This window comes from Sebastes fasciatus, chromosome 1 (assembly GCF_043250625.1).
Source record: "Sebastes fasciatus isolate fSebFas1 chromosome 1, fSebFas1.pri, whole genome shotgun sequence".
Taxonomy (NCBI): Eukaryota; Metazoa; Chordata; class Actinopteri; order Perciformes; family Sebastidae; genus Sebastes; species Sebastes fasciatus.
The window spans coordinates 6,020,251-6,033,273 of record NC_133795.1 but is presented as its reverse complement, the minus strand read 5'-3'; the positions used below and the strand labels follow the sequence as shown (position 1 = coordinate 6,033,273).

Genomic DNA, 13,023 nt, shown 5'->3' with positions numbered 1-13,023 from the left:
TTCCCTCCGAAATGTAGAACGTAGCAGAAAATGGAAATACTCCAGTAAAGTACCACAAAATTGTACTTAAATACCATACTTGAGTAAATGTACTTAGTTACTTTCCACCACTGCACTCTTGACGGTCCAGTGTGGGAAATTTCAAACATGGTAGTCTTTGGTCGGCCTGCAGTGCCTCCCTCATTACTTAACAGCCACCGAGGCAAAAATGATTTACATAAGAGAATGACAAGCTGCCGGAGGGGGAGAAACACAAGCCATGAAAATGAAGGGAGAAAAAAAACAAAAAAAAAGAAGCTCTGTCCAGGTTACATAATGGAGCCGTGAGCTACTGACACACACTGTAAGCACCAATCTGCCATGGAAAAACACCTCACCCATGACTTTAAACCCAACCCACCCCACGGAGAGGAGAGGAGATCAGGAAACTGGACTTTGCTCAAAAACCAAGAGGTGGAAGGAAAGATGGAACGAAAATGCAGGAGGGACAGAGGGAAGGATGGATGGATGGATGGACAAGTGGGAGGCGGTACATACATACAAATGGCTGATATAAAATGTAGCATAATTGAAGTTACACAGAGGGAGCGATATGCACCAAGGGGGCGATAAAACATAAGGATGGGATGTGACTCTTATCTATTTAGACAAATAGATGTTTAAGACTTCACTACACAACTGTAATGGGATGAAGTTAGAATATCAATATGACAGATATTTGATCAGCAGGGACCCATATTAGCAGGCAGTGGACCAATATGGGTCTTAAACACACCTCGGCAGGGACTTCCGGCTCGGGCGGAGGTGCCAGCTGATTGGAAATAAAAGGATGATGTTAGTCAGAGTTTGAAGATGTTGAATTAGTTGCTTCTGCCTCCAAGGAGTAGCACCCTCCCTTAAAAAACTCCCTAAATGCTGCTATATATATATATTCATGTATTTATCTGAATCTGGCCTTCCACTGCTCACTAAGATTGCCAGTCACATGCACAACCACACATCATAAATGTGCGTGACTTAGAGAGCCAGGGGCAGAGAGAAAAAAAGAAAGGGACAAAAACATGTTGCTCTCTGAGACCTTGGTGATAATGGATTGCTTACAGTAATGTAGGAAATTATTTGATTTCAGCGTGTCTCGTGTTATGTGTTTTTGTCATGGAGCTGGTGTAATGGGACGGCGTGGATGATAAGCAGCGTGAACCTTACTGCAGCAAGAAAGCAGAAACTGTGTTGTGACCTTCACCACAGTAGACCTTTACAACGCTGCACTGTGGTGTGTTTAGTATTCTGTGGTTCACTGTTAACCTCCTGTTGCAGAATGATACCGTCTGTCTATCTACATGACAGGAAAGGTAGGGGCTGATAGAAGCAAAAGAATATGCACACTCATCAGTTTGCTATTATGTAGATTCAAACCCTAGCATGCATCGTGGTTGCTATAAAAAGCCACATAAGAATTAGTTGTGATCCAGCAGATATTTTGACCTGATGGAATACAGATCAGATTAAATACTGACATATTTGACTATGACTTATTGTCTTAACAAAAAACAAAGCGATGCGACAGTGGTAAAAATTAAAAATAAAATGACGTCATCACCAAATGTCCCCATTTCCCTAAAATCTAAAAGTACAACTAATCCTTTCACAGGAAATGTTCACGGATATGCGTTATTAAAACGATTAATTTCCAGTGCATTTGCCAAACCAGAACCAACAAAACAGGTTCAACCATTCAGTAGTAAAAGTATTGACATTCAATATTTGTGAGTTGCCGTAGCTACAGTAATGACAGTTCACTGATGTCAGCTATATAGTCTGAGAAAAATACAATTAGGATGATTAAATAATATTAATAAAATGCTAATTGTCAACAAAATAATGAATCATAAATAAAAGGACTGAACAGTCACTTGGCACAAGTTCATACACTGTAATTTAAAATGAAATAAAAAAAGAATAAATCATATTTGATGACAGCCTTAAGGCATTCAAATTCCAGTTGTTCAAGAAACTTAACGACTTATTTAACTGACAAAGTTTATATAACTTAATACACACACACACACACACACACACATACACACATTTTCACTGCAGCGGATGTAACAAACTAAACAACAAACATGCAACCTAACATGGGCATGCATGATGTGCTTTATGCTGATTCATTGTGCAACTGGACAGGAATTTCCCTATACCAAGCCCCCTATTTACGTCAACACATTGATTTCCACAGAAAAATGGTGATGCATCACGCATGCAACCGAAGCTATATTTGACACCATTGCTAACTTCTTCTAATTCTGCTCGAAATTTTTAACTGCCGGCGGAACATGAGAACCGCCACATGTGTAATCTGACCTCCTTTGCTATTCTGTCAACAGCTCGCCTGTTTGTTTTTTTATGGCGGATAAAAATATGCATCAGCTGGACGGCTTGACCCCGTAATTGTTAGTTCCCCTTGTTATGCTTCCCACAACGTGTGATAAAACGTCCACAGACACATAAACACAATGACATTCAGGGCATTTTGCAAAAAAAACTTAGGCAGCTACAAGTCATTTGATGTTGCTGGCCAGAAAAATCTGTACATTCCTCCGGGGATGTTGCACTTTCCTCGAGAGGCTGCCACTAATGACACCATCCCTCTGTTTACAACATAACAGAGAGCCTTTGCCATATCATAAAAACAGTGACTAATGCTTTACCTCATCTCACCTCACCTGGGAAGTCATAAATGTTCATAATCAAAGACAACACGTCTCCAGTGAAAAGGCCAGTATGACCTCAAACAATTAACAGGTGTGATGTTGGCTGAAGTGCACCGTCACCACCCAAAGAAAATCCCCAACCTTCCCATGCCACCCCCTCCCCTACCCTGCCTAGGTCGAGGTGCACCACTACTGTCTCTTGAAAGACATCTCTGCAGCACTTTTATTGCCAATTACCACTGAAGGTCACACATCAGTGGAGAGTTTAAAATTCCAGGAAAACGGAGGAGAAAAAAAAGAGGGAAAGAAAATTTGTTGGCTCTTATGTAACTGCTTCCTGAGAGCTGGCTGGAGCCCAGGAATCGTGCAGCATTAAGTTAAGGAAACTGGGACAGCAGCCGCGTGCCGCTGAGGCACGTCTGCAGCTCCCCCTGTTGACCGAGTTAAAAAACAGCAAGCCCGCAGTCTCCTGACTTCACCTACAGTAGCAGGCACGAGGACAAACCAGGAAAAGCAGGAGTCTATCTGAGGGCAGTTTGGCAGAGTTATTGATGGGAGTGGCAGCTGGAGAGGTTGCAAACACTGGCAGACAGGAGAGAAGGAATAAAGCACCGCTGAATAAGTGAAAGTGAAATGCACAAAAGGATAATATTTGTCAAAGGAGCGGCAGGGATGTGGTCAGAAAAAAAATGCATGAGGTAATAAGAGGAAACAATAACCTAGAAATCTCTGGAGATAAACAAGAATTGATCAAGAATGAGGATACAAACACAGATAGATGGAGAGATTCACACAGACCACCACACAAGAATAGAAATAGGCCCTTATATAACTACACATATGGGTTACGTGCTCTGCACCATCCTCAGCAAACCGTATTACATCACCAGAATAAGACATCGTCTTCGTCTGACCCCGTCGACCTCCCACAATCTCACAAACAAAAGAAGCTCACGTGCACATGAAGGAAACACAAACATGCAGCGAACGATACGATCGGGCCCGACAATGAGGGTGGCAGGCCGGTCATGTCTTGTTTTTTCCCCGGGCTCGCATTTTATCACGTTTCTATTTCTGGAAGAGTGAGATAACCTCCCGCTAATGGGTGAACCGTCACTCTGCTTTATCCGGCTCCATCATCACTCCCCCTGCATACACACACACACACACACGCACACACGCACACACGCACACACGCACACACGCACACACATACATAATCCAGCCATGCCACAACTAGAAATATGACGGGGTCTGTCAAACAGTAGTGAAACTGACAGCTGCGCTCATTCCTAAAGACCTTTGGGTGGGAGTTGGGTGTGTTTGGGTAGGTCAGAGATCAGCAGCAGGCTAAACGCTGGGTTTACATAACAGCTATCACGGCAGTTTATCTTTCTCCTGCTAGGAGGAAGTTGAGGTTTTGGCCTCCCTGTCTTCCATCTGAATGATATCCACACACATGCTGCCAGCCGTCAGTCGGGGCATTGTACGCTGCTGTTAATTTAAGTGTGTGTGTGCATGAATGAGTGACATACAGCATGTGCTGGGTGGGTGGGGGAGTATGTGTACATTCTTCAGATGCATATGGGAAGAGATGATGAGATAAAGCGCCGGTCTCAGCGAGAACAGCCCTGTTTTTGTGGAAGCCGGGGATTTCCATCGCTGCTGCAGCAGCAAGCAGCGTGTACAAGGAGGGAGGGAAGGAGGGAACATGAGACATAACAGAGAAACTGAGAGCATATCGCTTCCTGGCAACTCTGGAAAGACCCTTTCCGACAATTTCTCCATTTCCCCAGCTAACATGTTCACTTCCCTTGCACTCACCGCACTCTTGATTAAGTGGCCGGTCGACTGTATTCAGTGTTGTTTTCCTGCTGGCACAGATTCTCACAATGACAATGTGTGCTTTCAGTTTTGATAAATTTACTGATTTCGAGAGAAGAAGGATGTGTGACTTAATATGTGTTGTGCCAAACAAACCCAAAACAAGGTTCACTTACTAGTGTAGCTTTTCACCGGAGCTTTCAACCACATTACACAGTCATCATCATCATCAGTTCTACCAAGTTATCATGGAGATTAATCTGTTGACATGCGAGCTCTCGAATAGCATCTTTGGGACTTCTCATCTGAAAAGCTCCATCTGCTGATGAAGATCTTGTAATACGGTTGAAAGCTCCAGCAAACAACAGATTAGCGAAATAGGCCTGTTTCGTCAAATTCTATAGCAAATTTCTAAATAAAGTAACTAAGTAAGCGCTTTACAATAAAAACAACCGTTTAAAGAGCAATGGAAAACCCAATATAAAACTATATCTTTCAGAAAACACTACAGCTTGATGATTTTGTCTCTCTGGGAGAGTTCAAAGCTCTGATAAAAAAAAATGTGGAACACCAAATTCAAACCAGAGCAGCGGCCTGCGGCGAGCTGTCATGCAATGTCTATGGAAAGCTGCGGCGGCCGCTCCAGAGCTCAGCGAGCCGTGGCCGTTTGATTCTGTGGCGAAGAGCGGCAAAGTAAAAGTTGGGATAAGTTTAACTTTTAGCAGCGAAGTGAGGCCAGAGAATAACCACAGACAATGAGTAAACAAATCCTGTGACATGTTGACCTACGTTACAAAGAGTTTCTTAAAAGATACATACAGGTACATACATGAAATTTGACCTCTGCATTTATCCTATCCATCCTAAGTATTTTAGGAGCAGTGGGCTGCTGTAAAGCGCCCGGGGAGCAACTTCAGTTCAGTGTCTCGCTCAAGGATACTTTGACATGTAGACCGTAAGAACCGGGGATCAAACCACCAACCTTGTAGTTAAAGGCCACGACCACTCCACCCACTGAGCTACAGCCGCCCCCTTCACATTTGAAACACATGAACATGCCTCCCACAGAAACATTTCATTATTGCGGCAAGCCTCACTTTGCCACTGCCTGGTGTGAATTCAACATAACTGGAGAGTGCGATTGCTATTCTTAAACTGGACTTTGTGTTATATATCAGTTGTTCCTTGTATGTTTGTAACATGCTCTATTTTTATGCTCTTTATTTTATCATTTTTGTAACCTTTTAATGGTGTGCTATCGTGGTCAGATCTCCCATGAAAAAGAGATTTTAATCTCAAGGACTTTGTGGTTAAATAAAGATTAAATAAAAATAAAATACTCAAAATAGGAAAATCATGACAACATAAAAGCAATAAAAGCAAAGTTTAAAAAAAGAGTAAAATGGCAAAAGGACCTGATCAAACTATGAAAAAGGCTCCAGGTAAATGTGAAAATGGACAGTGATTTGGTAAAACTGAGTTGCTCAGGCAGAGCTGACGGGCCCAGGCTAAAAAAAGGCTTGGCCACTCCTGGTAATCAAACAAGTAGTTGAAACAACCAAAAGACTCTGTGAAGAGAGACAAGGAGAGGGATCATGTGCTCTTGTGTTCTAGAAATGCAAAAAAGATCAGTGGCTTGAGTAAGCGATTGTCTTCTGGTCAATAAAGAGACCTGGAGCAGTCCAGATGAGAGGAAACTGAAGCATAGATCACTTTTTTCAAGATCTGTGGGTGTTAAAAACAATTTGGTCCTTTGGTTATTACAGTTCCCTAAAACTCATACAAAATCTACTGGTAGTTGTGAGAATATTTTTTTCCTGATATCCCATATCACTCCTACAGAATAAACTAAAAACAAAACTAATAGCTTGTCACCGGTGACATGTGAGCTACGGTTCCTCAGTAGTCACACCCGTAATCCCCGTGACATCTGCTCACTATCACAAACAGAAAGGAGAAACCTGTTTCATCCACTTCCTTAAGGCCACAGGTCACGACCACACACATATTTTGGCAATGCACACGGCATGACATGCACACCGCTCCGCTCGCAGTCCAGCAACACCGGGGGGTGTTATGAACGGTTACTGTAGATGGAGTATCCCCAGCTATATATACACTCACACCTGCTCTTGTAATGGTGGCAAAGGGCTTAGAATATGCTCTCACACCACCATCCATCATAAGTGAAGTGAGAGGCATGTAGATAGAGTGACCAGAAAAATAGAAACATCTCATAGATGTTGATTAATAATAATAAAAACAACAATAATGAAGATTATCAACTCAAGATTAAAGAGACAGTTCACCCCGTAATCAGAAATACACATTTTTCCTCTTACTTGTTGTGCTACCTATCGATCTAGATTGCTTTAATGTGAGTTGCCGACTGTTGGAGATATCGGCCACAGATATGTCTGCCTTCTCTCTAATATAATGGAACTAGATGGCGCTCAGCTTGTGGTGCTCAAAGCGCCAAAATTCAACAGCAATGGCTCTTTCCAGAAATCATAACCCGGTTACTCAAGATAATCCACAGACCTTGTTGTGTGCAGTTTCATGTACAGTAGGAACTAATTTCTTTCTACCAAACTACCGCCGCCAACCGTATCACCGCGCAGAAGGAAGCGTGCATCTGTACTCGATACTGCTAGCCACCTGATTCAACTGTTATCAGGCCATTAAATAGGCGTTATCGGTCGCTATAAGCAGCATAGATGTTGGTGAGTAGGGGCCTACTACGTAGATTGGTTGAAAGAAAATAGTTCCTACATGAAAACGAAAGATCTGTGGATTATCTGGAGTAACCGGGTCATGATTTCTGAAAAGAGACATTGCTGTTGAGCATGTAGTTCAAATAGTATTTACCATCTAGTTTCATTATATTGGAGAGAAGGCAAACATCTCTACGGCCGATGTCTCCAACACTCTGCAACACACAGCAAAACAATCTAGATTGATAAACAGCACTACAAGTAATGCTGCATTCACATGGAATCGGGCAAACGGTAGACAGCAGACGGACAACCCCTTCTGGACAGAACAGGAAAAACAAACAAACAGCCCGTCGGAATGGCAGCACAGCAAAACAAAACATGCATGGCGATATGTTGCTATTGTGATGGAATAAAATATATTAAATAAAATTATTTTGTGTCTACTATTGTATGTAATTATTCTAGTAATGCATGTAGCTATTAAATGCAACTTTCTCTTAATATTCTATTGCAAACATAAACAACTTTCTCCAGTGTGAGGGAGCTATGTAACATCCGGTTGTAAAGGACGAGAAACGTTACCGTCCTGCCCTCGTTCACTAACATGATATCTGGTTTGCCGTTTACCGTCTGCCTGATTCCATGTGAACGCAGCATAAGATTTAGATTTTTGGGGTGAACTGTCCCTTTAAGAGCAAGTCAATTATGACAAATTAGATGGTGTGACTGAGAAGGTACACATCTCCTTAATGGGACACGAGTATGAAGAGAAAAAAAATTCCAACTGGTTGTTGCAGTGTGAGTATGTGACAATGTTTTGATGAAAAAAAAAGTTTAAAAAAAAATCACCCTCTGTCTTTACACGGAAATTCCTGTGCCCAAAAGTCCCACACAATTTGTGATGAGCAATCTTAGCTGCATATAGGTGCTGTAATAGGCAAGATGTAGAACTGTTCTGTTATAAACAGACTTCATAAAGCTGAGAAATGGATCAATAAAAGTAGTACAATTGGTTGGCAAAAAGGCAGTAATGCTGCATTCTCCAGAATGCATTCAGTAAAATAGTATTCTTCTAAAAACTAACTTTTTCCTTCTAGAGTGCACTCCAATACAGTCAGTTAGTATACAACCATATACAAGCACAACAGACAAACACATGTATAATGTGAGCTACACATGCCAGCAGTATGCTTCATGTTAACATGGAGATCAGGAGCAACTCTTACAGGCACAAAACAGGGAAGAGGGATGGACTGAGCTACCGACAGGCGTCACACAGATGAGGACGTGATGCTACTTGGACGTCTACTTGCAGCACAAGCACGTCTACGGTGTTAGTGGGAGACAAATCAAATGAAACAACACAATAGTAAGTAAAATGATCAACCTCAGCCACATCCATTTCATCATCAAAGGCAATCAGCTGCAAGAGAAAAAAAAGTATAGGGGGCAGAGAGTTAGTAGAGCTCGATTAGTGAGTTATAGCTCCGTCACAAGTGTGCAAAATGTGAAGCTCGTCACAAACACGTGCACACACGCAGCATGTCCAGTTAGTGAAATCAATGAAAGGATAGCATGTTAATAATTTAAAAATCTCCTATATTCATGTTTTATAGTTTTAAATATTGAATTCACAGATGATATTGAGCCTGTTTGACATTTTACAGAGAAACAAAAAAGACTTAAATGTTGAAATAGTGGCAAGTATTTACCACCTTTAAGTCGATATTAAGTAGAGGCATATAAGGCGGTATGTCTGTTAAAACTAAGCACATATTCCTTCAACAATAGCCGAGATCATCTGTGTCTTTCTCCATTTCCATTTCTCAGCGATGAGCCCTGTAAATCCTTTCTTTGTGGCCTTTTTCTTGTGCCTCTCTCTGATGCAATCAGGATGTGCCAACTCATTGAGGTTAGACACATCTGTATTTGGAAGTTCCGTAGATGATCTACATGTTATTTGACTTCTAAGATCAACTGGCTGCACGATCTGTACAGATCTTTATTCACTTTGACAAATGAGAGTAATTTTCCAACAATCCTAATCGTAAATGCGTCCATTGTGGTTCAATGTTGTTGAACAAAACATGAATTAATTCATGGGGGGAATACTTTTTATAGGCACTTTACATAAAGTTGAAAATGCAAAACTGTTTCCAACCTCAATAACCCCACAGCAAACCTTTTTTTGGACTAAATTTGACTTAATGGTTTAAAGGGAAATGTTGGTATCTTTCAACCAGGGCCCTATTTTCCCAAGTTTTTGTGACTAGCAGGGACAACAATTTTCTGAAATTGGTCCAGTATTGAGAGAGCGCTGTAGACAGCAGCTACCCGATGGGCTGCCATGTAATCATATCGGGGCAAGCTGGCACCGTCATTAGCGTCCACTAAAAGTGTTTGTTTTTGCCACGACAGGCTCTGATTGTTATTATAAGTGTCTGACATTATGGAAAGAGTCTCGCTGAAGGAGAAGTCTCGTTCTGAAATCTTGCATGGTGACGTGTTGCCGGGAGTGCCAGCTGGGCAGAGTTTGTTGTTTTGGAGTACAGCTAGTAGCTCAGTGTCTAAAATATTTGCCACGGCTGAATATTTAGATGATTTTGACAATGTGGATGAGGTCTTTGAATTCGATGGCGATATATTTTGATTTATCTGAGCCGGAGTACACGGATGGAGATCTCCTAGAAATTGAAGAACGGACGAGGAGAGAGAAAGAGAGGGGCAACAGGAAGAGGATGGTGAACCAGCTGCAGTGGGACCTGTTGCTGCCCGATGGCACTTGGACAATAAGAAACAGACCGGATCAAACAAAAGGTAAGAACAACTTTTCATTTCTCTGTAGGGTCGTTTCCATAATGTTGTCAGACACTTAAAATCACAATCTGAGCCTGTCAACGGCAAAAACAAGCACTTTTAGTGGACGTAACGATACACTGACGCTGGCCTCGCAGGTCGTTTCACGGCTGCCGGTTACAGCGTTTACCCCTCAATACTGGACCAATTTCAAAAACTGTTGTCCCCATTAGTCAGTTAGACACAAACACATGGGAAAATAGGGTGAAATATATTTCCTTCTGCGTTTCTCACTGAAACACATTGTGTGTATTTTAAGCCTTAACAAACGTTTGAATGTATTTCCCTCCTCATTAAAATTTGCAAAGCAAAAGGTGCGAACGTTTTTTTTTAAATCATATGACTAATAACATCCATGTTTACTATAGCGGTCTTCTTCTTTCCTCTCTCTTATCTTTCACCATCACCAACTATTTGCAGTGCCCGCATCCTCTTACATGTGCAACCTATTGCACACGCATGACATACAAACAGAACAGGGACTTATAGGGGCTCATAAAAACCTCCTCCGTAGTGCTACTAGTGGTGAGAAACTCCAGAGTACCTTTAAAACACACTGCTGTCCAGCTATTGCATCAAAATATGAAAGAAATGTCTTCAATTTAAATGGATCAAAGTCTAAATTCTAGTTGGGGTTAACTGTGACTGTGGTTGACTGAGTTTCAACCAGCGAACCAGAACATACTGCTACTGTTGTTGAAGTAATCTAACAGAGTTGCAGCAATCCACTAAAGATGAGTTTCATTATTAGTAGCCAATGAGGTCATTAGTAACCGAGAAATGTTGTGTAAAAGGTGGGAGAGTTGAAGCATGTGTGATGTTAATAGTGTTAATAATGTTGATATTCGTTACTTAAATCATTTGGACTTATTGTTTGATAAGGTACTTTGAGAAGAAAGCATGAGGGAATCTATGTTTTACTAAATATGTACCAGTATTCATAAACTGCCTGGGTTGCAGTGACTTAATGACATTAGGTATGGATCTTTTCTGCTCAGCGTGCTATAAAAGGCTCCAGAAGCAACCAAGGAGAGCTCAGCCTCTTCTTTTATTTCACCGTTTTTTTGATCTTATGTTTTCCAGTGCGTTTGGTGCAGTGGGACGTAGGGACACTGTATCCTGAGATGTCAGTAAAGTGTTTTATCTCATGTGTGGGTGGATCTTGGTTCATGACTACAAGCAGATGATAAAAAACAGGAACACAGAGGGTATTGTCCTACCTTCTCCCCGTAGCCCCGGTCTTTAGTCATCATTTCCCTCAGAGTCTGCAGTACTTTGATGCACAGACGCTCCTCGTTCTCCTCCAGCAACTGCTTGGTGTGTTTGATCAGTCTGGTCAGGAAAAGATAAGGAAAAGTGAGTACAAAAAAATGGATCGATGAAAGCAGCAGATCTCCAACCACCTAACTCCACCACTGAAAACACCTCAACACCAATTATTTTGGCTGATTCCCATCGTACAGTGATCTTTTTTTAACCCAGAACAACAGATGTGGAGGATAAGGGCCTGCTAGCACACTTAAAGGAGTGAAAATGAAAGAAAGAAAACCACCACTAATGGGTCATTCAGAGGGCATTTAGAAAACTTTTCAACACCCGGCCAGATGTTCTTGAGCTCTCAGAGACCTATAGCTAGTGATGGTTAGAGCTACAATAATTCATTGATTAGTTGTTAACTATTAAATTAATCGCCAGCTATTTTGATAATCGATTAATTGGTTCGAGTCATTTTTTAAGAAAAAAAACTTCTTCTGAAAAGTGGATTGTCTCTGGTTTCTTTAATCCTCTATGACAGTAAACTGAATATCTTTGAGCCAGTGTTTGGTTTGTCCATACTGGGCTACTGTAGAAACAACATGGCAGCGGGCTCCGTGAATAAAGACCCGCTCCGTATGTAGATATAAACGACTCATTCTAAGGTCACGAAAACACAATGATTCTTAGTTTCAGGTGATTATACACTAATGAAAACACACTTATTAATATTGTATTCAGTTTCTGCAAATAGATCAACCTAAATGCTACACACTGTTCCTTTAATTTTGTACAAAAAACAAATTTATGGTTGATGGGAAATCTAATGTTTCCATTAGAGTGAATATGTTGCTTGAATTTTCAATCAAAATGACTTTACTATTGGTTTGAAAAGTCAGCAGGCTTTCTGGTGCACTCATGGCGGAGAAACTCCACCAGCGGGCCAAATCCTAACCGAGGGTAGAGCGGGTCGTCCACCAATCAGAAGGTCGGTGATTCGATACCCGGCTGCTCCGGTCACATGTCGATGTGTCCTTGAGCAAGACACTTAACCCAAAATTGCTCCCAAAGGCTTAGCCATCAGTGTGTGAATGAGTATTTAGATTACATCCTGATAGGCAAATTGGCACCTTGGCAGCCTCTGCCATCAGTGTATGAATGTGTGTGTGAATGGGTGAATTCTGACATGTATTGTAAAGCGCTTTGAGTGGTCGGAATACTAGAAAAGTGCAGGTCCATTGACCATTTAACCTTTAGACTTACTTTGATATGAATCCTCCACTTTCACATTTCTTGCGAGCCTCTGTGTTCTCGGGGAAAAGCAGCTCTGGACGATGCAGCACATCCACCAGCACGGAGAGCTCAGCTTGGACCAGCGGCCTCAGTCGGTCCTCTAGCGCTGACACTATGTCCTACAGAGACAAAGAAACAGAGCTCAGACATGACCAGAAACTGCAGTTTTACCACCACACATGATCCTCACTTACTGTTGACATAACAGCCTTAATAATGCAACTTTTATGACATAATATCTACAGTATGTATAACAAGGGGAGTCATGACTGAATCCAAGGGAAGTGATGAAGAAAATCAAAAGCCCATTTTTCTTATGTAAAGTATAGGACATATGCTATCACATATATTAAAGTGTAATAAAT

General features: G+C 41.5%; 1 protein-coding gene across 8 annotated transcripts in view; it reads right to left on the bottom strand.

The window, feature by feature from the left end:
- The window catches only part of itpr1b (inositol 1,4,5-trisphosphate receptor, type 1b), a 123,484-nt gene that overhangs the window by 60,388 nt on the left and 50,073 nt on the right, over nt 1-13,023 (bottom strand). For 3 of the 8 annotated variants that reach the window (XM_074651148.1, XM_074651306.1, XM_074651391.1), the window contains 4 exons: nt 12,629-12,777; nt 11,332-11,443; nt 8,643-8,678; nt 776-811 (listed from right to left, as the gene is read on the bottom strand). In XM_074651148.1, coding sequence (XP_074507249.1) covers nt 776-811; nt 8,643-8,678; nt 11,332-11,443; nt 12,629-12,777 — 333 coding nt within the window. The remainder of the gene's footprint in view (nt 1-775; nt 812-8,642; nt 8,679-11,331; nt 11,444-12,628; nt 12,778-13,023) is intronic. The other 5 variants (XM_074651231.1, XM_074651470.1, XM_074651723.1 and 2 more) reach the window with 2 other exon arrangements.